At 39.6% G+C, this 27,941-nt stretch overlaps 2 protein-coding genes and 1 non-coding gene across 8 annotated transcripts in view; 1 reads left to right on the top strand and 2 right to left on the bottom strand.

Annotated features, from left to right (window-relative positions):
* Positions 1-27,941, top strand: part of LOC147356961 (uncharacterized) — a 356,040-nt gene that overhangs the window by 170,153 nt on the left and 157,946 nt on the right. The gene's annotated exons all lie outside the window — the stretch shown is intronic.
* RGS13 (regulator of G protein signaling 13) lies at positions 600-27,727 on the bottom strand. Of its 5 annotated transcripts, XM_086345344.1 has the most exons (8): positions 27,574-27,710; positions 26,248-26,318; positions 25,693-25,737; positions 22,130-22,203; positions 21,559-21,627; positions 18,279-18,340; positions 2,782-2,948; positions 600-1,632 (listed from the first exon to the last, which is right to left on the bottom strand). In XM_086345344.1, the coding sequence occupies exons 5-8, from the start codon at positions 21,621-21,623 to the stop codon at positions 1,447-1,449; spliced, it is 480 nt and encodes a 159-aa protein (XP_086201470.1). In that variant the 5' UTR covers positions 21,624-21,627; positions 22,130-22,203; positions 25,693-25,737; positions 26,248-26,318; positions 27,574-27,710; the 3' UTR covers positions 600-1,446. The 5 variants fall into 5 exon arrangements, with proteins under 5 accessions (XP_086201470.1, XP_086201471.1, XP_086201472.1 ...); XM_086345345.1 differs by lacking the exon at positions 25,693-25,737 and having other exon boundaries at positions 27,574-27,727; XM_086345346.1 differs by lacking the exons at positions 22,130-22,203; positions 25,693-25,737.
* Positions 14,920-15,110, bottom strand: LOC147356966 (U2 spliceosomal RNA). The gene has a single exon (XR_015143906.1). It is a non-coding gene; the product is annotated as a U2 spliceosomal RNA (small nuclear RNA).

The raw sequence follows: 27,941 nt of genomic DNA, 5'->3' as shown, positions 1-27,941 counted from the left end.
AGGTGGGCGGTGGATTCAGGACAGGGGGACACAAGTTCACCCATGGCTGGTTCATTTGTCAAAGTATGGCAAAAACCACCACAATATTGTAAAGCAATTAACCTACAATGAAAATAAATATATTTTAAAAAATAATAAAAAAAGAAATGAGCCCCTAAATATTGATTCTATGTTATAATAATTCTTTGTTTAATGAGAATGATTCAAGTTAATCCTTACCTTCATGTGATACAGCTTAGGTTTATAGGCATTTTATAATAAATGCTTTTGCAATCAAATTCGAGACCTGAGAAATACTTTTCCTACTAAAGCTAAAAATCTCAATAAAAACTTTCCTACAGTTAATTCTTTGGAAAAATGATATTAAATATTTTAAGGAACTTATTCTCTATCAAAAGTAAAGAATGTTTATCCATTCCTATGGCACATTTATCTTGTGCTATGTGCTGAACAAAGCAAGTCGAACAGACATATGAGTTCTTTCTCTAGAATCTCCTGACAGAGTCTGAGAAGCTTCTATAAGAGGGCAGATAAAACAGTCTTTTAGCTGGAAAAATAACTTGATCATGTCTTTGAAAAAAAATAGCATACTTATAAAGTTTTTAGTTTATATTTGTATTTATTGATTATCAGGATTGTGATGGATTCACATTGTGAGAAAAAAAATCTCAAAATATAGGAACCAAATTTCCTACCCTATAGCAAGATAAGTATAGAAATAAATGAGGAAATTCATACATTTAAATAGCTTAGACTCATTTGGAATTTTTTACATGTGGAAGATATATATGATATAGAAGTAGAGTTATGAACATAATATCAGGAAAATTTAAAAATATCTTTCAAGAACACATCTTTTTATATTGCTCATGATATAATACTATTGATGATACTCTGAGCACCAGGTTTGTCTACTAGTTATTAATAAAGTTACTATAAGCACTCTGTTCAAAGAATACATTCATGCTAGAGACACAACTCATATAGCTACAATTTTTAAAGAACTGAACTATCTGCATTATGACAGCAAAATCTCATTAATTAAAAAATCCACTTAATTGATTTGTATGGTAAAAAGTTTATCATTTAGTTGATTTGTACAATAAAAACCTTATCATTTAGTTTATTTGTACAGTAAAATCCCTTTTTCATATTTATTTGTTATTTATGTTACGTATGTTATTTATGAAGAAAGACCTTCCTTCTCCATATATATTAAGTGAGCTACATAAGTATGCCATAGATTGTGTTATTCATGTTATAAGAGTTCTGTAGTCCGTCCATTTCAGGATCTGTTTCTAGTTGAGAACCAGAAATCAACTTATGGCTTGATTTCTTATATTTCTTTTCTACTCTATTTCTGATTTTGTTTATTTAGTTTTATATGAGAAGAACAAAACCAACACTTTCTGTATACCATCTTCAATTTAAGCTTTTGAGTGGTGGTCAAGAATTGTTGTTGGCTTGAATAGTCTTCAGAAGTTTCTGGTACATTTCTGACTTCAGAAACCTGGGATAGGAATCCCTTTCCATGTGCATGTACACTATTTTTTGAGCCTCTTCAAAACATGTTTGAGTGGGTTCTTGAATATTTTTGATGATAGCTTCTCTTGTTGAACTGTCAATGTTAATCTGCAAAGTAAAATTACATGTGAAGCATAAGTAGGCATAATTGAAGATGAAAATAGAATGGAAAGGTTTAATTTATTTCCTGCTCTACTTTTCAGTGGACTAGGGTAATTTTGTCTGCACTTTCATTGACATCTTAAAAGACTTATATGAGATAAGCTCCTTGCTTTTTTAAAAAATAAACATCCAACTCCACATCCCAGATTAAAAAAAAAAAAAAAAACCACATGTACACACAAAACATTAAGCCCATGACCAAGGAAATCTCAGAAACCACTGCTTACTTAGGCGGATGCAAGTGGTTTGTTAGTGGAGTCTGCAAAGAAGGACGTTTATGAGATGGAGTCCTCTTTTAAAGGAAAGGGAAGTTGGTGCTATTTTAAAGTTTACCTTCCTTAAATGGTCATAGATGTTGATTTAACTGAACATCTCCTGAAATGGGAAGAAAGTGAAGAGAAGTAGAAAAATAGGGGAGGGAAGTGGTTATTTCAATAAACCAAGTATTTTCCAGACAAGAGTTTTGAGGAACAAGTCAATTAATGTCGGACTCTCCTGAGAGACTGGAATCTCATAAACCATCTGTCCTCATCCTCATGATCAGAATTTTCACTCCTGGTTCTCTCTCCACCAGGAGGAGTCTCAGTGTATCTATTTCATTGTAACTCTATTTTCTTTCTGCAGTTGTAAGTGATGGGCAGTAGTAACAGTGTGACCCCTCTGCTGGTTTTAAACTAAGCAGAGCAGGAGCCCTGGTGGGGTGGGCCAGACTCTGCCCACTCTGCCTGCCCTACTAGGGAAGTCGCCACTATGGTATGTGTATCTGTAGGTCCTTGTAGCGCAGTCAACTCTTCTTACAAGGACTTCTTTTTATACTTTCCTGAGAATTAAGATAATTTAATGAGGAGAGGCTTTGGAGCCAGACAGGCCTGATTTTGCCTCTTAACTGCTGTGTGATACTGGAGAAGGTATTAATAAATTAACTTTGCAGATTCTTAGGTTTCTTATCTGTAAACTGAGGTTAACAATACCAACTTCATAGCATTATAGGAGGTACTGGGTATAGACTGCTGGCACATATGTGTGGTTGACAGACACTAATGCTTTCCTGGGAGGTGTTGATTTCCAGTTTCCGGCATAGTCAGGTGTGGTTACCTCTCTAGGGGACTGTGGCTGGATGTAAACCTTATAAAGCTTCTTTGCTCTGGAAGTTCTGCTCCACTGTGAGGCAGTTTTCTTATAGGTTTCACATGCCATCCAGAATTTAATATTCTCATCACTGTGCTCTGTTTTTAAGTATGCTGCGTAGACCACCGGGCCATCTAGAAGCAGAGGAGAAATTAGTTTATTTTCATGGGTCAAAATCATAAAAAAAATCTGAACAATATGTAGTACAATTTAAAACTAATGCCTGAATCAGAGACCCCAAATTATTTAACAATATATTATATATTATATAATGATACACACACACATTCCACATCTCACTTAGTTCTATGCATCGGAAGGGTGTTTTGACAACACCAGTCAGTGGTGGGGTCATTCCTTCATCCCTTTATTCTGTGTAACTCAGGGCAAGATGCCTACTAATGTGGCTGGGATAGGTCACAGGGACCCAGAAACAGGACTTAAATGGGATCAGTGGACAGAGCTCTGATCATGAAACTGAGATGAAAAATGTAAAACCTTGAGACAAACTAGAGGATAAGAGCAAGGTTTAAAGCTAAACAGGCTGGTTAAGATTGAAAAGAAAATATCCAGTCCAAGTAGAAATGATAAAGTGATCAGGCTCTACAGCCTGGGATGTGTCTCATATGCAATTAAAGCAGGAGAACATGGATAATGAAAAATTGAACTTCATGTTCTTGGTTTAGGGTTCACACCAGAAATGAAGGACTAGGTAATGACTGGGATTCAGATAGGGTGTTGGAAACTGTCCCAGAATCTAGAACAGCACAGTGAGGGTGTGCAGAACAACCATTAAGTGACACTTGATGCCAGAGATGGCCGTCCTGTGTTCTGGTCTTTTCTGAAGTGGGAAGATAAGGGCAGACATGTGGGAGGAACGTTCTCCATTAAGCCACTATTCTGTGGGTGCTCGTGTTTGAAGAAGAGAGTTAAGTGAGCTTTCACAAATCTAGCACTTTAGTAAGAATCTTTGAGGAGATCAAGTATTGTGAAGATTAAAGATGAACACTCTGAGGAAAACATAAAACTTCTTTTGGTGGCTAGGAAGTCTCTTGGCACATCTGAGAAACTGGATTGCTAAATGTAGATAATGGGGTAATTTTCCATTGATAGAAGAAGGCTATCAATGAAGAAGAAACATAGGCTTTTGATGAACAATAACTTAGAATCATTAACTGTTGCAAGAAATAATAGTAATCAGAGGGAGTGGCTATGGTGAGTAAAATCATATTTTCCTAAATCTTCACATGAGACAGTGGATCTAATGAGTTTCCTAGCATAGAAACCAGGCTCCTTGACTCCTGGATTCTACTGCTTGTTAGCACATATACAAAAATGAAGATGACAATTAAGGTATTTTGTGTTCATGAGAAAAACTCAAATGGAGACAGATTTTAATAATGCTTTCTGAGGAAGCTTTAGAGTTCAGGAAAGTTGGTGATCTGCAAGAAATGTGCTACCCTAGGAAGACACAAAATTAGAGCTTAGTTCATTATTATTATGGAAGCAAGTGTAGCCTTCAGAACATTGGGTGGAAGATGGTTCAAAAGAAGCATGTTTGAATTGAGAGGACAGATGAGATGGGGGTAGGGCATATATGAAAATGTAACACAGGAAAGGATATGGGATTCAATATTTCTACCCAGTGGGGAATATACCTTAAACTTAAAACAAGAACGTTATTTTCATAGCAGTTTAAGATGTATCTAACCTCATCACAGGCACAGAAAACTGGGGTCAGAGAATACAGATGTAGCAATTGGCATTCCTGTTAGAGAAAGAGCTGAATGGGCAGGCACATCATGAAACAAAACAAATCAAAATAGAAAACCATTTCTGGCCTAACAAGTAAAGCTGGAAGCCAATAATTTGCAGTATGCATTGAAAGAACTGGAATTCTATTTAAGAAAATAAAAGGCAATTTTTTATACTTTGTACATGGAGAAATTTTGACTGAGTGCTTCATTAGGAACAGAAAACAGGATCCTAAAATAAACGAGTTGTGGAATAGGGGAAAAATGAGCTGCCAGATGAAATCTACAGACCCTGGAATGAGACTTAGCCACCAGGCTGGTTGCATGGGTTGAGTGGATGGAATGGGGTAGGGGGATAATTTGGAAACCAGTATGAGATTCCATGTTATAGTATTCTGAATTTGTGTTTGTCTTTATGTTTAGTTTCATTTTGTAGTGAAGAGTTTATTCTAGAACTTGCCTGCATCTGTGTCTTCCTTAACTTCCCTCCTGATTGAGCAGAGGAAGGGTCTTTTGGGGCCAGCCAAGTAGTTCAATCTAATCTAAACTAGTAGTTTACTCTAATCACATGGACCACAGCCTTGTCTAACTCAATGAAACTAAGCCATGCCCGTGGGGCAACCCAAGGCGGGCGGGTCATGGTGGAGAGATCTGACAGAATGTGGTCCACTGGAGAAGGAAATGGCAAACCACTTCAGTATTCTTGCCTTGAGAAGCCCATGAATAGTATGAAAAGGCAAAATGATAGGATACTGCAAGAGGAACTCCCCAGGTTGGTAGGTGCCCAATATGCTACTGGAGATCAGTGGAGAAATAATTCCAGAAAGAATGAAGGGATGGAGCCAAAGCAAAAACAACACCCAGTTGTGGATGTGACTGGTAATAGAATCAAGGTCCGATGCTGTAAAGAGCAATATTGCATAGGAACCTGGAATGTCAGGTCCATGAATCAAGGCAAATTGGAAGTGGTCAAACAAGAGATGGCAAGAGTGAACGTCGACATTCTAGGAATCAGCAAACTAAAATGGACTGGAATGAGTGAATTTAACTCACATGACCATTATATCTACTACTGCAGGCAAGAATCCCTCAGAAGAAATGGAGCAGCCATCATGGTCAACAAAAGAGTCTGAAATGCAGTACTTGGATGCAATCTCAAAAATAACAGAATGATCTCTGTTTGCTTCCAAGGCAAACCATCCAATATCACAGTAATCTAAGTCTATGCCCCAACCAGTAACGCTGAAGAAGCTGGAGTTGAACGGTTCTATGAAGACTTACAAGACCTTTTAGAACTAACACCCAAAAAAGATGTCCTTTTCATTATAGGGGACTGGAATACAAAAGTAGGAAGTCAAGAAACACCTGGAGTAACAGGCAAATTTGGCCTTGGAATACGGAATGAAGCAGGGCAAAGACTAATAAAGTTTTGCCAAGAAAATGCACTGGTCATAATAAACACCCTCTTCCAACAACACAAGAGAAGACTCTATACATGGACATCACCAAATGGTCAACACCGAAATCAGATTGATTATATTCTTTGCAGCCAAAGATGGAGAAGCTCTATACAGTCAACAAAAACAAGACCAGGAACGGACTGTGGCTCAGATCATGAACTCCTTATTACCAAACTCAGACTCAAATTGAAGAAAGTAGAGAAAACCACTAGACCATTCAGGTATGACCTAAATCAAATCCCTTATGATTATACAGTGGAAGTGAGAAATAGATTTAAGGGCCATGATCTGATAGATAGAGTGCCTGATGAACTATGGAATGAGGTTCATGACATCGTACAGGAGACAGGGATCAAGACCATCCCCATGGAAAAGAAATGCAAAAAAGCAAAATGGCTGTCTGGGGAGGCCTTACAAATAGCTGTGAAAAGAAGAGAAGCAAAAAGCAAAGGAGAAAAGGAAAGATATAAGCATCTGAATGCAGAGTTCCAAAGAATAGCAAGAAGAGATAAGAAAGCCTTCCTCAGCAATCAATGCAAAGAAATAGAGGAAAACAACAGAATGGGAAAGACTAGAGATCTCTCCAAGAAAATTAGAGATACCAAGGGAACATTTCATGCAAAGATGGGCTCCCTAAAGGATATAAATGGTATGGATCTAACAGAAGCAGAAGATATCAAGAAGAGGTGGCAAGAATACACAGAAGAACTGTACAAAACAGATCTTCATGACCCAGATAATCACGATGGTGTGATCACTGACCTAGAGCCAGACATCCTGAAATGTGAAGTCAAGTGGACCTTAGAAAGCATCACTACAAACAAAGCTAGTGGAGGTGATGGAATTCCAGTTGAGCTATTTCAAATCCTGAGAGATGATGCTGTGAAAGTGCTGCATTCAATATGCCAGCAAATTTGGAAAACTCAGCAGTGGCCACAGAACTGGAAAAGGTCAGTTTTCATTCCAATCCCAAAGAAAGGCAATGCCAAAGAATGCTCAAACTACTGCACAATTGCACTCATCTCACATGCTAGTAAAATAATGCTCAAAATCCTCCAAGCCAGGCTTCAGCAATACGTGAACTGGGAACTTCCTGATGTTCCAGCTGGTTTTAGAAAAGGCAGAGGAACCAGAAATTAAATTGCCAACATCTGCTGGATCATGGAAAAAGCAAGAGAGTTCCAGAAAAGCATCTATTTCTGCTTTATTGACTATGCCAAAGCCTTTGACTGTGTGGATCACAATAAACTGTGGAAAATTCTGAAAGAGATGGGAATACCAGACCACCTGACCTGCCTCTTGAGAAATCTGTATGCAGGTCAGGAAGCAACAGTTAGAACTGGACATGGAACAACAGACTGGTTCCAAATAGGAAAAGGAGTACGTCAAGGCTGTATATTGTCACCCTGCTTATTTAACTTATGCAGAGTACATCATGAGAAACGCTGGGCTGGAAGAAACACAAGCTGGATCAAGATTGCTGGGAGAAATCTCAATAACCTCAGATATGCAGATGATACTACCCTCATGGCAGAAAGTGAAGAGGAACTCAAAAGCCTCTTGATGAAAGTGAAAGTGGAGAGTGAAAAAGTTGGCTTAAAGCTCAACATTTAGAAAACAAAGATCATGGCATCCGGTCCCATCACTTCATGGGAAATAGATGGGGAAACAGTGGAAACAGTGTCAGACTTTATTTTTCTGGGCTCCAAAATCACTGCAGATGGTGACTGCAGCCATGAAATTAAAAGACACTTACTCCTTGGAAGGAAAGTTATGACCAACCTAGATAGCATATTCGAAAGCAGAGACATTACTTTGCCAACAAAGGTCCATCTAGTCAAGGCTATGGTTTTTCCAGTGGTCATGTATGGATGTGAGAGTTGGACTGTGAAGAAAGCTGAGCGCCGAAGAATTGATGCTTTTGAAGTGTGGTGTTGGAGAAGACTCTTGAGAGTCCCTTGGACTGTAAGGAGATCCAACCAGTCCATTCTAAATGAGATCGGCCCTGGGTGTTCTTTGGAAGGAATGATGCTAAAGCTGAAACTCCAGTCCTTTGGCCACCTCATGCAAAGAGTTGACTCATTGGAAAAGACTCTGATGCTGGGAGGGATTGGGGGCAGGAGGAGAAGGGGATGACAGAGGATGAGATGGCTGGATGGCATCACTGACTCGATGGACGTGAGTCTGAATGAACTCTGGGAGTGGTGATGGACAGGGAGGCCTGGCGCGCTGCGATTCTTTGGGTCGCAAAGAGTCAGACACGACTGAGTGACTGAACTGAACTGAACTGAAGTAGTTCAACAGTTTTCAATATTCCCTAGTCCTCTGCTGATGAAGCCATCTCTGTGTTGCCACATGTAATTTTATATAGATATCTAATGTAGTAGAAGGTGATAGTTCTCAACTATCCCTGCCCTTCTTGTAGGAGAATTGTGCTTTCACGTCCCCTTTGTACCAGCCCTATTCACTGAACTTGTGTCAGCGATGCACAGAGCCATGTGCAGGTCAAACAGAAGGCTCGAGGCTCATCAGGCAGTTCCACCATTGCTCCTCTCCCCACTGTGAGCAGGACACATTCTGGGAGAGCTGCTCCTTTAGTCTGAAGGCCAGACCTGCACCAGAGCTACAGTTGACCCCAGTCATTGTGTAGTGTGAACAAGAAAGACATCTTTCTTGTAATAAATTAGGGGGTTTTCGTACCATGTGTTACTGTATCATAACCTAGTGAAAGCTGACTGGGACCACCTGAACTTGTCTGAGATTTCTGATATGATTGATGTGTAGAACAAGTGCTCACATGATGGGTATGTTTTATAGGATTTTGTCTTTCATATGATAATTTTTTATGTTAGGCAAGTTAAGCAGCCTACAATGCATTTGTACAAAAGAGTCCCAGGAATCCAAGCTATTATTAAAGTCAGAACTGAGATGCTCACTTTAGCATTTCTGTTGACTCTACAACAGGAGGATTACAAGGTGGGAAAGCTTTTTCCAAATCAGGTGATGCAGCTCAGTGTGGCTTGTTCTGGTCCATTCTGAGCGCTCTGCTGCAGAGACCTCGATTCTGCTTGAGCAGACTAATAGGGATAAACAGCAGAACTGCTCATTAAACTGAGAAGATGAAAGAACTACGCTTATGTCACACATAGTGTACACTGTTTTCCTTGAAGAATGAGAGTGGTGTCTTTGGTGCTCCCTAGTGTGTTCTTCATAAATTAGTCACCAAAATTAGTATTTCCACGATGCACAAGGTGACACATGCTGGTATCTTGATGTAAGAAACTAACATGACATTGCTCTTGTCTGGGTCAGAATGGTGGCCCATCTATCCCAGGACCATTTTCTGCAAGGCGGCAAGGCTCATGGCATGCATTAAATCCTGAGTGAGCTGTGCAGCTGTCTGCCATCGGAAATGTTTCTAAAGCAATATTGAATCCATTTTATTTTTAATAGAAACCACCAGGGAAAATGAGCTCCATAATTCTACCAGCCTCTGCATGAAGTTTTAAAATAAGTATGTTTTATTAAAATTCTCTGATTTGACTTCTATGACATTAATCGTTTCTGGTTTTTCTCCTAACTTCTTTTAGCTGTATTATTGTACAGCAAAAGAACTTAAAGTACTATTAAGTGTTTTTTAAATACAGAATTTAACAACTTGATATACTTCCTTTTGCTTTCAGTCTTTTGCTCATGTTTAACTTTCTATCTAAACAGTATTCATTCATTTTCACAGACACACTCTCAAATTACCTTATTGACATTATACAGTGACAGCAATTTTGTATCACTCTTGCAAACACTTTCTCTTTACTCCTTTTTTTTCTCCTGTTTACTCTTAAAATTAAAAGACCCTTGCTCCTTAGAAAAAAAGCTATGACCAACCTAGACAACATATTAAAAAGCAGAGGCATTACTTTGCTAACAAAGGTCCATGTAGTCAAAGCTATTGTTTTTGCAGGAGTCATGTATGGATATGAGAGTTGGACCATAAAGAAGGCTGAGTGCTGAAGAAATGATGCTTTTGAACTGTGGTGTTGCAGAAGACTCTTGAGAGTCCCTTGGACTGCAGGGAGGTCAAACCAGTCAATCCTAAAGGAAATCAGTCCTGAATATTCATTGGAAGGACTGATGCTGAAGCTGAAACTCCAATACTTTGGCCACCTGATGCAAATAACTGACTCATTGGTTGTCTGAGGAGGCCTTACAAATAGCTGAGAAAAGAGACGCTAAAGGCAAAGGAGAAAAGGAGAGATACACCCATTGAATGCAGAGTTTCAAAGAAAAGCAAGGAGAGATAAGAAAGCCTTCCTCAGTGACTGAACTACACTGAACTCTTCAAGGTTGCAATGATCCACTGCAGGGGCTGCTGCACTATATTATATTTAGCCAAGTTGTCATTGTTGAATGTTTAGATTATTTACCCTTTATATGTTGTAACTTGTACTACAATTGAACATTTTGGGTTATAAATCTTTACATATTTTATTATTTCCTTAGAATTGAAAGAGTGGAATTACTAGATTGATGATGTAATATTTTTGGAGATTCCCGATACCTATTATAACATTCTTTCAGAAAGATTTCATTATTTTTCATTAGTAACAGCAGTGTTGACATGCCCACTCACTCCTTCCATTCCAATCAGATTGTGTAAAACCAGCAACTTGTAATTATTTAAATTTGTATTTTAAAATATTAATGCTTAAGCGTGTTTTCTTTCTTCTAGCTGATTTCCTTTCTTTCTGTGAATTTCAAATCTTCTGCCTAGTTTTCCTTTGCATTGTTAGTGTATTCTTGAATTTCTAGATCTTTTTGTATATTAAAGACACCATCTGTTTTATTTATGGCATTATCTTCTGTTTACTTTTATATGTTACTTATGTTTATGATTTGAGGGGAGTATTTGTAAACTCTCTAACCTTAAAAAGTCTAAGTTCATCCATCTGATTTGCTTTCAGTCTTTTCTGCACTTTTACTAGAGAAAAATCTCTGAATCAAAAATCTGGCCATGACCTGTTATTTATAGCCTTCAGCCTCTGCCATTGCTCTGATGGTAAGTCCCCACCTCTCCAGCCTCCTCCCATCACCCCTGAACCCCATCCTGATGTGAGCCTTGTTCCTGGCCAGGTAGCGTGTGACCACCATGCTGCTGTGTATGCAGTTCTTTGTGGCGGGCTTTATACCCTGATCTCAGACGCAGGTTCGGTATCTCAGTTTCTGAAAAAAATCTCTCTGAAGCCCCTGTCCCTCCAGTAGGTTAAATAGGTACTTCCTGTCATTTGACAAACAGCACATCATCCACACTTATTTTCATTCTCATTCTATCTCCATCTGTGTCCGGGTCTATTCTGTTTGCTGGGTTACTTCTTACTCTCCCCTCATCTGCCAGCCCCTTGAGAACGAGGACTGCCCTGCCCTCACCTTTGCATGCCCTGTGCCGACCTGCTGCGTCATAGATAGCAGATAAGGAAATATTGGTCCCAATAAGGAAATGTTGGTCCATCCAGGCTTTTGGATCTCTCATGCGTCTGTATTTTAAAGAGACTGTCTATAGGTTTAGGAAAGTAAAGAGACTGTCTCTAATTATTCAGCATCCAGGAAGCACCAAAGACCAGAGGCTTATAGGAGGTACTGTTGCTACTTTTGGTTTATTGAGAGGGAAATAGAAGATGTACTAACTGAACAGCGAGGTCTAGAAGAGGCCAGGTTTTGTTCGATTGTTTTCCCTGCAAGGTGATCATTTGCATGAGAAGTTAGAGAAACCTAAAGTGCCAAGCAGGAAGGACTGGGCGTGGCAGCATTGGGAGTATGAGCTTGAGGAGGGCGACCATTGGCAACCACAGTGGGTAGCGAAGCGCAGAATAAAGGATGGTGTAGGAAGCTGCCAGTCCCCAGGGAGCAGCACAGATGTGGAGAGCTGAGGGGACACCCTGGAGGGACGATGGTGTCCCTCAGTGACTTGCAGGGTCCACCCTCTGCCGTGATGAAGCTTCCCCAGCAGCGTAGGCCTTCACGGCGTGGAGCAACCGCTGTGCCTCCAGCACTACGATAAGCCTGCGCTTTCCACCTGGCGTTTCCAAGGCTGTCCGCGGTGGCTGTAACTGCTTAGAAACCGAAGGAAGCATTCAGTACTCTTAAGGATGATTTTGACCAAAATTAAGATTGATGCCATCTTAATTCAGAGTCAGAACACGTGCTGATCTAAAAGTGCTTAACTACGTGTCTCTTCTTGTGTTTGTGCCCCAGTGAATGGAAACAGGCTAAGGAAAAATATACAACGTGCTTTCTCACTTGAAATCATCACTGAAAATTTTTAAATGGGCACTCAGTATCACCCTGAGTGATAGTCATGCTGCTATCTTCCGCTAATATTGTGCCTTTCCAAACTCTCAAGAAACAATTTTCTACCCTTTTAAACTGATGCTTTTGAATTGTGGTATTGGAGAAGACTCTTGAGAGTCCCTTGACTGCAAGGAGATCCAGCCAGTCCATCCTAAAGGAAATCAGTCCTGAATATTCATTGGAAGGACTGATGCTGAAGCTGAAATTCCAATACTTTGGCCACCTGATGCAAAGAACTGACTTATTGGAAAAGACCCTGATGCTGTGTAAGATTGAAGGCAGGAGGAGAAGGGGACGACAGAGGATGAGATGGTTGGATGGCATCACCAACTCTATGGACATGAGTTTGAGGAAGCTCCAGGAGTTGGTGATGGACAGGGAAGCCTGGCGTGCTGCAGTCCATGGGGTCTCAAAGAGTCGGACACGACTGAGCAACTGAACTGAACTGGCCCTTTTAAAATGCCAAATCATCCTCTCCTCAGTTTGCTGCCTCAGACTTAGCTGAGGACACACGTTTAATCAGGCGGAGGTTCCCTTATCTTCTCTCCAGCAAATCAACCAAGCCCCCTCCACTGTACCTGCCCTTTCTAACTCTCTTCCTGAGGGGAAGGATCCCAGCTCCTTTTTGGGTTGGCCAAACAATTCTTTTGTAGCTCCGACCTAATTCTGCTTTCTCGGTTACCTTGTGGTTCTCCTTTGCTCTTACAGTGGCGCCCCCCTCTGTTCTATGCCATCAGTTTCTTCCTCACTAACGGTTGCTGTCATGTGCAAATGTGCTGCTCTATTTCCCAAGCAAAACCAGTAATAACCCCCAGACTCCTCTAGTCAGGGCACCATTGATCTCCATGTTGCCACTCCCCATGGTCACCCCCTTCTGCCTCTTCCCTGACTCCCCTGCAGCCTTAGCCAGTGCACACCCCCAGAAGTGCTCTCTTCTTTGCCTCCAGTGAAAATAAGCCGTTCTGGTCATCCTTCACTCGCCTGACCCTCCTTTCTACCTCCTTCACAAACTCCTCCTCATCTCTGGATTTGGAAATATTCCTGTGCACCTAAGCCCCTTGTCTGGATCTCTGCTGACCTCTCTGAACTCTCCCTCTAAGTGATCTCTTGGCCCTGTGGCTTTGATTAACATCTATATGCTAATGATTCCTAGATTTGTCTTCCCCACTGAATTCCAGTCCTAGTTGGTTTATTGAAATAGCCCTCTAACTAGTCTCTCAGCTTCTTTTTTTCAGTGGGTACTTTTATTAACTTTTTAATGGACTTGTTATATTACTGTCAGGGATAAAACATAATGATTTGATATTTTTATAGATTGTACTCTGTATAAAGTTATCATAAAATATTGGTAATATCCCCTGTGTTGTACATTGCATCCTTGTATCTTATGTATTTTATACCTAGAAGTTTGTACCTCTTAATACCTTTTTCTCCCTTACCTACCCACCCCCCACCAAAGGGTATTTGTAAAAGTACATTAATGCTCATTACTCTGCTGTTTAAGGTTGTTCATGTGGCCTGTAAGGCCTTGTGCTCCTGTCCTACTAAATTTCTTTTGGTTGATTGAAGATGCTAACCTCACTTGTATTTCAGGGCCTGTCTTCTGCTTGGGTTTCTCTGACCCCAGTGCTACTGGCGACTCCTTGTCATTCAGTTCTTAGCTCAAAACTTGACACCGTCCTACAGTTTGTCGCTAATCATGTCATTGAATTTCCTTCTTCCTATTCCTGCCTTTCTTTGTCATACAGCCTGGCTTATTCTCTTCAAAGCACTGAACTGCTTTCTGGAATTAATTGATCTATTGCGTGGCTTGCCTGTTTGTCTCTCTCCTCCCTCTAGAGGGTGCACGTGAGCTGAGCACAGTGACCCTCTGGGCCTCTCACTGCACTGTCTGGTGGTGCCTGAAAGGGAGCCCAGCACACGGAAGGATTTAATGACTCACCCAAGGGCATTAGTTGCTGTTTTAAACTTATTTTTATTTATGTTTACTCGAACACAAATAAACCTCTATCCTCACCTTTTGAGATTTGGTCGGTAAATATATGTATGAGCCTTCTGCACTCTTTAACATTTTAATAAAAAAAATAATAAAAACTTTGGTTAAGCAAAGTTTTGATTTTAATTCTTTTTCAGTCTTGACCTTCCAGTTTGTAGAGCCCTCAGGTTTTAGGTGATCATTGGCCCCCTGGTCTTTTTAAATGTACATTTCTGTGTCTTTTCTAGTTCTACTGGATTTAGCCTTCAGAAATACCCACAGGGTTTTCTTTTTACTTTACATCTTAGTGATGCCTCTCACTCTGGTAATAGTGTGGGGTGCAATGACATGTTTTAGGTCAGCTTCACTCAAGGAAAAATCTTTGATAATACTCAGGTGTTTTTATGGGGCAGTGAGTAAATAGCTCAGACAAATTTTTTCCTGATCCATTCAAAAAGTTATTACTACTTTTATGCCATTTGAAAATAATTTATTTTTTTTCATAAAATCATTGATGTTTGGAAACTTGAAGGACTTTCTTTTTTTTTTTTTTTCCCAGTGATACCCCCTGAGGGGGTACACCGTTCCTGGAAGTACTGCAATACCAGGTCGATGCGTGGAGTGGATGGAGCAAACTCCTATTCCAACTCCCTGCTCCAAAAATCCATTTAATATATTGTCCTCGGATAGAGGATGTATCAGATATTAAACTGATAAGAACAGATACTACACTTGATCTTAGCCAAAAGGCCGAGAAGCGATCTGAAGGACTTTCTATCATCTTTTGAAGGGTACTTTCTATATAATTCATTGTGGAGATTTTTTAATGAGACCAGTTTTCACAGCAAATCCTGAGGAATCCTATACCTTCATTGAAAGAAGCACTCATTAGTCTTTACTTCTTCTAGAACTGTTCCCTATCTTTAACATACTTAGAGTCAGAACTCTTTATCAAATTACAAAAATTTGAGTCATTTAAGCCTCAGCTCAAAATTTGCGCCTTGAGAGAAACTTTGCCCTGTGGATTTCTGAACTACATGTTCTTAGAAACTGTCTTTTAATCTATATGCAGGCATCTACACATCTTAGCTAGAGGAGGCATTTTACTCCTGTCCTTGGTTAATGTAAACACACTCTATTCTCTGGCACATTTAATGTTTATATTCTTAGTTTTATCTTTCTGATTGCATGTCTCAGAAAATGACTTGTTTTATCTGCTTTTAATTGTGTGATTGTTGAATTTGTACATGAATTTCACAGTAATTCAACTTCTGGTAAGATTCCTACCCTGTTTTGGTGATTTCTGTAAAGAGCAGTACCCTGTCTCCCTGTGCTCATCTTTTCTTTAGACTTAGTCTCATAATGCTAGATCTCGAAATTGCCAAGTCTAGCCAAGATCCCACTTGAAATTTTTTTTCCAAGTAGTAATTAACTTCATTTACTTTGTTTATAAGGCTGAGAAGACTGGCACAGAAACTCTTACATAATATGGTTTGGTGTTTTGATCTTTTCTTAGTAGCGTTTGCCTCGTATTTATTCATTAAACATTTATTGCATGCCCATTAGGTACAAAGCACGCTTTGAGCCTCTGGGAGGAAAGATGAAAGGTGAATGAGAAGTGATCTGTGCTCTTAGGAATTTATAATCTAGTGAGAAAGGGGATATGGGAAAAAACCCAATACACAAAACAGCTATAATTAGAAGCAAAGTAAATAATGATATTAACTAATAGAAGAGAGAAAAAAATATATTTCCAAGAGCTTTCCAAGAAGAGAGGGTGGCAGTTGAATGTTTCCTTTAAGGGTGGGCAGAGTAGATAAGGAGCCAGAGAAGACTTAGTGCAGAGCTGGACCAAGGAGTCATGGATGTAGAAGGTGAAATAGTCATCACATGGGCAGAAGAGCATGTATGTTAAGGGACAGAGCTGGAGGTCCGTGTTAGCAAGAGCACTGGGGTAAGGTACAAAGCTGAACCAAGTTGGAGATTTTGGACTTCTGAGTAGGCAGCGGAGAAAAAGGAATGATATTCAAAACAAGCACTTTTTTACTAAGAAAAGTAACTCTCAATCACTGTGTGCCTCATCTGTATCAGGCACTGAGCGAGGGGGTGTATATCTAATCTGTGCAGCAATGCTGAAGGGAGAGGTGACATCAGACCATTCTACAGATGAAGAATAATAAACTCCAGGAGGGAAATTAGTCTTGGCAATGTTGCACAATGTGGATTGCTGGTGGTTGGGACTGAACTCCAAATTATTAACAGAGGATTAGTCAGTGTAGTCAACTGAACTTAGACCTTTGTCTCTTCCTCCTATACCAGTGTCCTAAAATTGACCAGAAAGAGTATCTTAAAATCGGCAATCATGCTGGCAAACTGGATCACAGACTATGAGGTCCCCCTGAAAAGTGAGAGGCGAAGGTGATGGCATCAGAGAAAGAGGTGTGGGCTTCCCTGCTCACCAGGAAGGGCTGCTGCATCAGGTGGGCTCGGGGTGACAGAGCCGGGGCCGTGGCTGTGAGAGCCAGGGCAGCTGGCCGAGGGTCCAGGAGGCGGGGCAGGCCTCTGCGCCTGTGCCATGGCCCTGCAGGCTGGGCAGCAACAGCAGTCTCCAGACCAGGTGGGGCCCTGGAGTCAGAAGAGCATGGCGAGCCCCTGGGGACAGGAAGTACCCTGCCCAGAATAACTGCAGCGCGCCAGGCTCCTCTGCCCATGGGCTTTCCCTGGCAAGAATACTGGAGTGGGTTTGCATTTCCTACTCCAAGGAATCATCCCGACTCAGGGATTGAACCTGGGTCTCTTGTGTCTCCTGCACTGGTGGCAGGCGGATTCTTTACTACGAGCACCACGTGGAAAGCCCAAATTGGAAGCACAGTCAACTCCACTTCCGCAGTCAATAGGTGTGAACAGATTCAACAGTCACAGAGAGGCTAACAGGGACTCTCAAGTAAAAAGAGATATTAATCATTAGCAGACATTTGAGGGGAACAAATGGCATTTTGAAAAAATTGCCAAGTTCAGCAAACAAAGGAATTTTCTTTGCATTTCCCCTAATTGTTTTTGTACCTGTCTTCTGTGTTTATCATTTCCTCTGTGTGTGTGTGTGTGTCTGTGTGTGTATGTGATCAGTCACTCAGTTGTGTCCGACTCTTTGCAACCCCATGGTCAGTAGCCCACCAGGCTCCCCTGTCTATGGAATTTTGCAGGGAAGAATATTGGAGTGGGTTGCCATTTCCTTCTCCAGGGGACCTTCCTGACCCAGGGATCAAACCCACATCTCCTGCATTGGCAGGTGGATTCTATACCACTGCACCATCTAAGAAGGCCCTTATCATTCCTTGTAGCCTCCCAACTTTCCAACCAAATGCAGTTGACTGCTCCTCCACTTTCCTGTGTTGAGCCTCTGACTTTATCTTTCTCACATCCACTGCTATCATCTTCCATTTATGCCATCTGAATGCTGACACATATAACTAAATATGGACTTATATAAAGTCCCACTTCAGTCAGACACTGATAAAGTTAGAAGTAAACTTTGAGGAGTTTTAGAACATCAAAACTCAAATTTATTCTACTTCTCAAGACACTGAGAACAGCAAATTGTCAGGTTTTTTTGTTTTTAATTATAACTTTAGAAAGCTGCAGTAAGGTAGTATATTTCAGTATGTGTTACTATTTAAGCATATTTCCATGGGATTTTACACATATACCCGTGAAGAATAAACATTCACAGTGACTAATCTTGCTTTAATTAACACCAAAGAAAGTAATAGTGGTTGACACGACAAACTGTTTTCAGGTTTCTTGTTTTAACTGGCCATTGCCATTTAGAAGGATGTGAGAAGAGCAGCACATGTACAGCATCAAGTGCCTCCTTTCCTCCAAGCATAAAACTAACTAGTTATTAACAAATGACATATACATGATACTCACATTTTGTAGCCATCAGTGTTTCAAAAGACTGGGCCCACTGTAATACCTCTTCCAGAGTCAGGCTTTGAAAAGAAACAAAAGGTTCTCATTGCACTAAAATATTCTCAAGCGTTTTTTTTTTTTTGTAAGTAGAAATACGCTATCTTGAAAATAATGTCACAATATAGTTGTACTCTCTTTTTCTATAGTTTTGGATGGAAATTTGTTTCCTCAGTGATCTTTTACATTTTATTTTTACTAAGTGGTTAGAATGATAAAAATATAAAAGTAGAATAAACTTGAAAATCTGATAAGATGTTTTAAGATGAATTTTAAAAAGATGAAGAATCAGTGTTCTACAGTCTACAGTCTGTGTACCCCAAATTGCTATTGTTAAAGTTGTGATGTATTTCTTCTTAGTATTTTGGTTGTAGGCATGTTTGTGTGCTTTTAACCAAGAAGTAAATCATTCTGAGCATGTGTGTATGTTTGTGTGTGTGTATGTGTCTGTGTGCATGCTTTATGTGTGTGTGGGTATATATATACATGTACACATACATATGTATATACACACACACACCCTTTTAATCAGCCTTTTCTGTCTTCACAATTGTCTTAATAACCATTTATAGTGTTATAATTTATAACTGTAAATTTATAATCACTGATAGTCACTATCCTTTGCAGTGACCATGCAAGGGGGCATGCCATAGTGTATGTAATTATTCTCAATGAGTGTTTTGATAATTTCTAATTTTTTACCAATAAAACCAAATACGCCCCAGCTGTCATTGAGGCTTGCCATGCCTGCGGGTAAGGTAATTCCTTGTGAGATTTACAGGAGTAGAACCAATGCTTTAAAAAGGATTGTCGGTCTTATGCTGCGGCCACCAGCCATGTGTTTGCCCACATGTTTACTAGAATCTTAGAGTTTATCCACAAAACCTATTGGCCTGCATTCATGTGATACGGTTAGTAACTCTGTATTTACTATGGATAAATATTTCTTGGTTGGTTATTTGATTTTTTTTTTTTACATATTGAGGGTTTTAGTTTTTATTAATCTGAATATGTCAAGTTACATTTGATCCAAACAATATGAGAAAAGCTATTTACGGTTTTGAAAATATCCGTGGAAGATACTGGCTTCAAGACTTCATTTCTGTTCATTTTAGTGGGCTTTTTGAGGTGAACTGGTGACTATTCTTACCTGTGAGTCATTTTATTTCCCCCCTTTAAAATACTCAATGCATAAATTGCCATTCAGTTTATGATACATTCTTAATTTTCCTTGTTGTAATGACTGCATCTAATCAAAGGCCACTGCAGATACCAGCAAGGACTGCCCATCGGCTGTTACCTGGTATAGTTAGCTCAGTACTCAGTGTTGACGAGACAGCCATCAGCATTAGCAGGTACTTAACACAATGAAGGCAGATTAAAGAGGCTAAAAAAGTAATCTGGGACGTGGAAAATGCTGGGAGTCCTAAAATGGTCCAATATCCTTTGTTTTCTGAGCCTTCAGATGACGTTTGCTAGTTCTAGACGGGCTGTTTGCATCATTGCTGAGGCTTAACAGTACACTGCCGTGGATATCACTTTCAACAAACATTTCCATGAAATGGTGTCTGACTCATTGTTCTCTTCTCTTATTAGAACTCTAAAAACAGAAGCCTAAAATAACCTTTTCAATCCAGTGAGATGAAAAGCGTTTGGCAAGGTGTAAAGCAGACCTAATCATCATGTAGGAAAGAAGAAGACCTTCATGATGGGAGGAGAGGCCGTTGCTGTCTTGGAGTAGCTCAGAGTTTGGTGTTGGTGATCGTTGGCAAGGGAATTCCTGTGCCTCTAAGGGGCATAAGATTTATGGAGATACATCATGATTAGGGTGATTATGGTTAGGGGTAAAGTTGTGAAGCTAAATTTGGTTTTGGTTTAATCCCAGTTTTGCTTGTGGTTTTTCCTATTTCATGCTTTCCCATGGCTACCATTTTCCCTTATCAGAGTAATCCTAATCAGATTTGTTCCCTCTACCGAATTCTCTGATAACATCATCCACTTCTGTGCTCCCTCCTTCTTCTGGGTAGAGAGAGAGCAGGTACCAAACAGATGCGGGAACATCTGAGCCGCTGCAACATTGTGCAGAGAGGAATGAGGAGTGTTTGGAGTCTGACAGTCCTTGGTTCTAATTCCTATGCTGGACTCAATAGCTATTAGTCTAAATTGAAATTTACAAGCTTCAGTTTTATTATCTACAAAGTTATCATGAAAATTAAGTCAGGTCAAGAATGTAAAGCATTTATCAAGTAACCGTTATGTCCTGGTTTGTGAGGAACATGAATTCTCTTTCCTTGGCCTTCGCCTTCCTGGAGGATGGGTTTCCAGGGCAGGTAGAAGGAAGCCAAGCACTGATGGTGATGCTCTGTGAAAATTATCAGCAGAAGCGAAGGAAGCTGTCCCCAAACCAGCCTTCTCTTCTTTCTTCTCACACAGGTCTGTGCAGTTCAGCAGCGTAAGCTAGTCAGTTGAAATGCTGAGCTTTGGGTCTTCCCACTTCTCCCACCCACCACCAGAGACTCTCCAGTCCCCATAAATGTGGTAGTTGGTCAGCATCTTTGGATGTCTGGGCACTTCAGGGCGGGAGCCTGCACTCCAGGATCTCCAATGGTAACGGGGATGGTGATGTGTGTCCACAGCTGAGTCTCCATGCAGACGGTCGGGCTCCCTGGCTAACCCCACAGGGATCCTCCACCTGGGGGTTCTTTGAAGTGAGCAAATCCGCTCAAATGGTTTGTTACCCTCCTCAGGCATTACACTTTCCACTTTAGTGTAGCCACTGCCCCATCCAAACAGCTGCGTTTTGAGTTATGACAAAGTGTAGAAGAGACCTGGACACTTGATGAGCATTTGGTTATCCCTCCAGTCTCACCTTTCCCAACCAGGGATAAGGTCTGGCACTTTGTAGATAAAGGACTTGAACTATGTAAATATTTTGGATCAAAGAATCTCATCTTAACATGTAAAGTTTTAGCTATATAGGACTTAAAAAAAATCTAAGAATATTTGTTCATAATAGACGCTCTAAAAACATTAACTTGCTGAATTCTCAAGTGTAAACCATGAATAATGAAAATGGAACTTTAGTGTAATACATGATTACCCTTCCGGTGGAATTACTCATGTGTAAATGCAAATTTTACTTTCTGAGCAAAATGTATTGACAGAAGTTGAATAAACATACACCTACTTATCATGTGAAAAATATGCATTAAAATGGTAATAGAATTTACATGTGACTTACTTTGAAGGGGGTCTCTTAGATTCATCTCTGCACATCTTACAAATCCAACAATTCCGCCTGCTCATTTTTCTAGAGAAATGCAGCGTTTACTTAGTATAATTTAGTCATTTAAAATTACTATATGTTAGTGTCTATTTCTAGAGAACACAAAAAGTTTAATCATAAAAAATAAGGCTGGGCTCTTGAAGTTAATGGAACACAACTACTGTGGGAATGAGAAGGAGGGACGAGAACAAAATGACTCATAAATATGTCATAAATAATTTTGAAAATATAGGAATATACGCACTTTGAGTTGTGACTTTAGAAGCCATCTGGCCTACCTATTCTCTAATAACATCTTTACAAAAAATACAGCTCTTCCAAAAAAATCTTTCCACGTAGGGCCTCCCAACAATGAATTCACCAACTTCCAAGTCTTCTCATGTCAAGTAATTCATTTTTATAGGAAGATCTCTCAATATATGGAACAAGAGCTGGCCTCTTTGTAGTTAACCAAATAAAACATTGTAAATAGCCAAGTAAAAAGTGAGATTTTTTAAGGGCAAATTCTGAGTGGAGTGTCGCTTACCTGACTTTCCCTACTCCGGTCAGTGTAACTTTGACTTTAAAATTCAGGTAGAGTTTAGTCAGCCCAGGCTTTATCTGACAATGTATTGCATAGAAAGTTTTTAATTCTGGATTTTGAGGAAAAAACTCAAACACTTGTTAATAATTAAATCTACACTTTATAATGAGGGCTGGAAATATTTTGCTAAATATATATTCACACTTAACTACAATGAGTTATCAAGAACAAACAGTTTTATATCAGTCTTTATTGACTCATGGGAATCCTCTGTTGAACACTTGTTATGTGTCAAGTTCTGGCTGCCAGGGGTCTACATAGATCCTGTCTTTCCTCTTCTCATCCTCACTCACAGGCAGTGAAAATTTATGCGGTGGGGACTCTGGGACAGAAAGTACAGGGCCCATGAGTACAGATGGGAGCAGAACCTAACCAGACCTGGAGGTGGTGTGAGAAGGCACTGAGGTGAAGTGGAACCTAGGGGATGAGCAGGGACTGCTGAGTGAAGGAGAGATGCAGCTTGGATCCAGGTCAGGAGGCAGTGGGTCAAATCCTCGCTGAGGAAATGAAAGGATGTGGTCACTGTGTGAGTCCACAGTGTGGCAGGGAGAGAGCTCGAAGAGGTTCTGAAGTGTTCACTGCAGCAGGAGTGTGGTAGGAGATGAAGTTATTAGGGAGGGAGAAGCCAAGCACCACAGGCCTTCCATACCATCAGTTTCATAGTAAGAAGCTGGAAGTCAGTGAAAGTTTGAAAATATGGAATAGGCGTGTTAACATTTGAAATTGGTTTTGTGAAAGAATGGATTGTAGGCTGGCCAGGGTGGAACTGGGGACACCGGTTAGGAGGTGACCACAGGAGTCCAGGGGAGGGACAGTACAGGCTTAGATGAGGAAGGTGGCCTCAGAAATAGTGGGAAGGGATACATCAACATGTTATGGTAATTCCTCCTCCCAAACATGTTGATGTATTGGCTCTTCCTGGTGGGAGAAAGAAAGGAAAAAAGGTCAGGTAAGAGATTCAACCTCAAAGTAAACATGGGCAGTTTTCAAAGAACACATAGGAGAAGCCAAAAGTAAAGGGGAGATGGTCCAGGAGACAGTGTAACCTGAGAAAAGCAGGTGGCTCCAGACAGATGAATGAACACACATATTTCAGAAGGAGACTGATAAAGAGAGGCTTACAGGAGGAAAATCAGAATAATAAAGTGTCATAGAAATCAAGGTATGAACTATCAAAAGGGAAAAATGGCTAACTCTTAGAGATAGATGGGTAGAAATTCAGAGAACAAAGGACTGAAACTGTGCATCAGAAGCAAGAAGGTCATCTATAACCCCAGTGAGTGTGGTTTCAGTGGAGTGGCCAGGGCAGGAAGAAGGAAGAAAATAAGAGGAAATGGAGACCTGGACACACAGGGCTGCTTGTATAGACTATTTGCACTTTCTTTCCCTCCTTCTTTCCTTCCTTCCTTCTGAGAGCTGTAGATAGAAAGGCATACTGGAGATGGAGAGGCAGGGCTATGCTGTGTGGCCATCCTGACCCACACATCTCTGGGGACATCATTCACAAAGGCAACACTGGGAGTGGTTCAGCCTGAGGCTGGCCAAAGATGAAGACATAGGAGAAAGAAAATCAGTAGAATTTCAGGTTTCTGGAAAATGAGGAGGAGGAGGGATTCAGAATGGGGGAGCCTGGACTTTGAGACGTCTTGATGGAAGCACAGGAGGAAGTTACTCTCTCCTTGTAACTGGGAGGGGTGGGGAAAGCAGGAGCAAATCTAAGAGTATTTGCAGGTTTGGGTGAGAGCTTGTGGATGCTGTGATCTGATGGACTCCACTATCTGTATGAGTTTCTGCTGTGAGGGGGACCAAGGGACAGATTGTTAAATATCTCTGTAGGTTGGGACAAAATTAGGACTCTTGAGTGCAAATATAGATACATGCAAATTAAAGCAAAGGGAGAATTTATTATAGGGATGTGTTTGCTCATGCAGGTAGATTCTGGATGGCCTTCAGTGCTGGGCTCTACTCTGTTGGTAGGAATAACTCACTGAGGACTTTAAATAATAGTGTGATGAAAATAAGTCTTTTTCTAGAAGAACAAATCTGACTGAAGATGATTAACACTGAAATAATGGAGGCTGAGAAAACATTGCAGTGACTGGCTGTACTTAACTGATCCTGTGTGTAAATCAGACAGACCCTCAACTATGTTCATGTTGTCCAGGTTTCAAGATTCTCCATCTCTGCCATGGCCTCTAAGACACAGATTCCCTGATGACTCTCTGCCTGTCTTGTAAGTGGGAGGATGGTGGAGGACTTCTTTCCTTCGTGTGCCTTTCCTGTCAGTGTTGCGGGTCATCTCTGCCTTCCACTGGCCTGGACTTATGCTCCCAGCTCTACTTTACTCAGAGTTTTTATACCTCATTGTCGCCTTGCTTGATCTACTGGCTCTACGTGCATACATTGGTGATCTGTGTTTCTAAAGTTCATGTCTGTTGATAAGTCATCCTATTTTAAAAATTTCATGGACCTGTTTGACAAAAGCAAGGCAGTTCTAGTGTGCAACACCCACAAGGACAGAAGCACAGCAAAGGTTAATTTCCAGGTGCACTGGCGTTTAGGGGGCTCCTGCAGCTCCTGAGAGGTGGCAGGGTGTATTAAAGTAATCCTGGGCTCTGAAGCCAGACAGACATGTGCTTGAGTTCAGGCTCTTACTAGCTGTGTGAACTTAGGTGTATTAACTAAACTCTCAGTTGCCTAATTTCCTTTTCTCTAAAATGGAACTGCAAATATTAGGAAAAAAAGCACGTGTGCATAATCTTTCTGTTCCAGTTAATCTGATTGATCCTCCTTCGGCTTCTTATACCCTGCCCTTCAGAAAGTATTTCCTAAGTCTTCTGCATGCGCAGGAGGCATGCATTATCAGACTGCCTTCCTTCCTCTTTGTAAAGTTCAGCTCAGACTTCCTAAATTGTTCTAGTTAATCTTATTCGTGTTTCAGGGTGTCAGCATACATTCCCTGTAATCCTCCTTTGTAAATATTTAGTGACAGAGTTATGTAGAAGATGTATTTTACATAGAAAAATTCGATCACTAAAGCTGTGTGTGGTGACATTTTCTGGTTTTCTAGTCTATTAAGAGATGGAACTTGTTGGTTACTGTCCTGGTGCCTGGAATCACGCTGTTCATCCTGTAAGATGCCTGGGACTGCATGTCCCTTGCATGCCTATGTTCCCCGTTTCCATTGCTGCTGGATTCAGTGTCAATATGCACCTCCACTTTGCTGGAGCATCACAGAACACTCCCCATGTCCTTGTAATGCCTTTGACGTTGAAACCAAGAGATAAATGCACAGATATTTAACCCAGATTCTAGTACTAGAACAGAGTGAACTTCTGAGTTTATTACTCCTTCCAACCAACACTACTAAAATTATAGTAAAGGAATGTATAAGGCTTAAACATGAAGGGAAAGGGAGATTAAACAAGGATACAGAAAACAAAGTATTTCAAACAAATTCTGGAAGATGGAGTGCAGGTAAACTTTAGAAATTATAATTCTCATACCTTTTTCTAAAAGGAGAATAGAAAAGGCAGACTTTGGAACTTCATCTGACAAAACGAAGAAAATACAATTCACAGTGTGAGGACAAAGAACTTCCAAAATAACTAGTGGTTTTAAAGAGAAATGTCTGCAGTCCTGTGTTCAACAATATCTATCATTAAGTAGCGCATCCACGTCTAGAGTTACCAATACATAGAGTGACAGAGTGAAACACTTTCCTATTTACAATTGCAAACTTTTAAGAAATATTTTTGTTCCCCAAAGGAGTAAATTCTAAAGAAAATTTAAAGTATAGTTCTTGACAGTTAGAATTTGATTAAAATATCCTGTTGATAAATCATATTTGTCTTGCTTATAGTTAAATCCAATTAAGAACATTTTTGGTGAAATTAGACCCTTTAAATCAGAGCAAACATGGTCATTTACTGGTAAAAATAGAAATGAGCCTCAACTATTCCCTAGAACTACAATTCTATTTTGACAAGAAAAAGAGTTTCCTGTGAAAGAGTGACTTAAACTGAGAAGGTATAGAATTGATTTAAATTGGAGAAACTCACCAAGCTTCACATCAACAATAATCATTTTTTTCTCATACTGGTGGTAAGATATGTGGAAAAATTCCATTGACCTAAAGATAAAATAATAATAAAAACAAACAAAAAATTATCACGTGCTTTATGGAGAACACATATTTGGCAAAGATTTCTATAAATACCCTGCCTTACATTTTAAGCAAATATTTTTTCCACTTTGTAACTACTGGATTATGATTATCCCCATTTTTAATTTATTAACTCTTTATTTAGGTTTTTTTTTTTTTAGTTTCATGCATTGATATTATAAAAATTCCTATACTTTTAATTTGTATTTTCCATTGCTTTATTAAAAATTTTTTTCTTACTTAATATTGTGTGTTAATTTACCTATTATTTAATATCCTCTACGTAAAACTAGTATGCCCTTTTACTATCTAAGCATAGAATATTTAGAACAAGTTTAGGTTTCCATTTGATTTTGCCTTCAACTTTTTTCCTGATTATTTTAAAGAAAGACAATTTTTTTATCTATGAGACTGAATTTGTAGACTGGTTTTAAATGCATTATTATTAATAGAGTCAGATATATAATATAGCCAGGAATAGATTCAATTTCCTCTAATATTTAAATGGAATTTCTCAAACTAATAGGAAAATAAATACATTTTCTTAAAGGGAGGCTTTAACATATTTAAAAACATTTTTATTATCCTGATAGTCTTTCTGTTCATAAGTTGTGTTGGCATTTAAATGCATTTATTTTACACTGTAATATGTCATATAAGATTTAGAAAAAATTTTATCTTAGTGAGATTTTGTTGGTAAAACAAACAAAATTTTTTTGTTTGCAAAAAAATTTTGCACACAAAATTATTGCCTTTTTTAAAAAAAAAAGTAATATGTGTGGTTGTGCTTAGGCATAACATTAAAGAATGAAGAAATTTCATAAAATCAAGTTAATGCTTCATAGAAACTAACAACCTACACCTGAAATCAGTACAGCTTATTATGTGATGGAACTAATCATTTAGTAATGCATGATTTTTGAAACAAACAATTTTGAAATACCTGACTTTATATTCTTATCTAAACATATATACACAATCACTCAAAAAACACATACAATGAAAGACCATACTCTAAAACTGTAATATTTCCTTTGTTGCTCGTTAGAAGCTTCATTTATACACATGTCACTTTAAGTTTTAAGTATTCAAAACCTAGGCCACGCAACTGTGTGTTTACTAGTTTGTTTTTGTAGAAGGAAACTGCTAATAAACATCCAGCGGTCATTTATATCAAGCAAACATCATTGCATTCCACTATTTTACAGAATCTCATACTTACAAATATATGCTGTAGAGGAGTCCACCATGCTAAATTTTAGTTCCTCCCTGTATGATCCTTTTGAAATCAGGTTCTGAAATTCCCTGAAACACCCAGTGTTTTTGCTGGCATAAAAGAACTTTACTCTCCCTGTAATTACCTTCGACGGCACTCTGGCCTCTGTACTGAATGTTCTGTTTTTACATACATATCTATGCAAAGAGAGGTTTTGTCGTCTATGGAAATTAGTGCTGTGGGGTGCGATGCATTGCTGATAAAGAGGTTCTATCTAACATTGTCAGCCCATCTGAAATGATCAGATGATTGGAAGCCGTAGCTCCATGAAATCTTCAGTGTAGTAGTCAACTTTTTTCCCCCAGTTATTCATT

Source organism: Bos grunniens, chromosome 16 (genome assembly GCF_055505025.1).
Source record: "Bos grunniens cultivar Pamir isolate PY7600 chromosome 16, Bosgru_T2T1.0, whole genome shotgun sequence".
In the NCBI taxonomy this organism is placed as follows: Eukaryota; Metazoa; Chordata; class Mammalia; order Artiodactyla; family Bovidae; genus Bos; species Bos grunniens.
This window is presented reverse-complemented; position numbering and strand designations above follow the sequence as displayed.

Coding starts and splice junctions, on each gene's coding strand:
- RGS13 (XM_086345345.1), bottom strand. CDS start 21,623: ATGAGCAGGCGGAATTGTTGGATTTGTAAGATGTGCAGAGATGAATCT. Junction 18,341..21,558: donor TCTAAGAGACCCCCTTCAAA/GTAAGTCACATG, acceptor TTCTTTTCAAAG/CCTGACTCTGGAAGAGGTAT. Junction 1,633..2,781: donor AGCCACAGTCCCCTAGAGAG/GTAACCACACCT, acceptor TTTACTTTGCAG/ATTAACATTGACAGTTCAAC.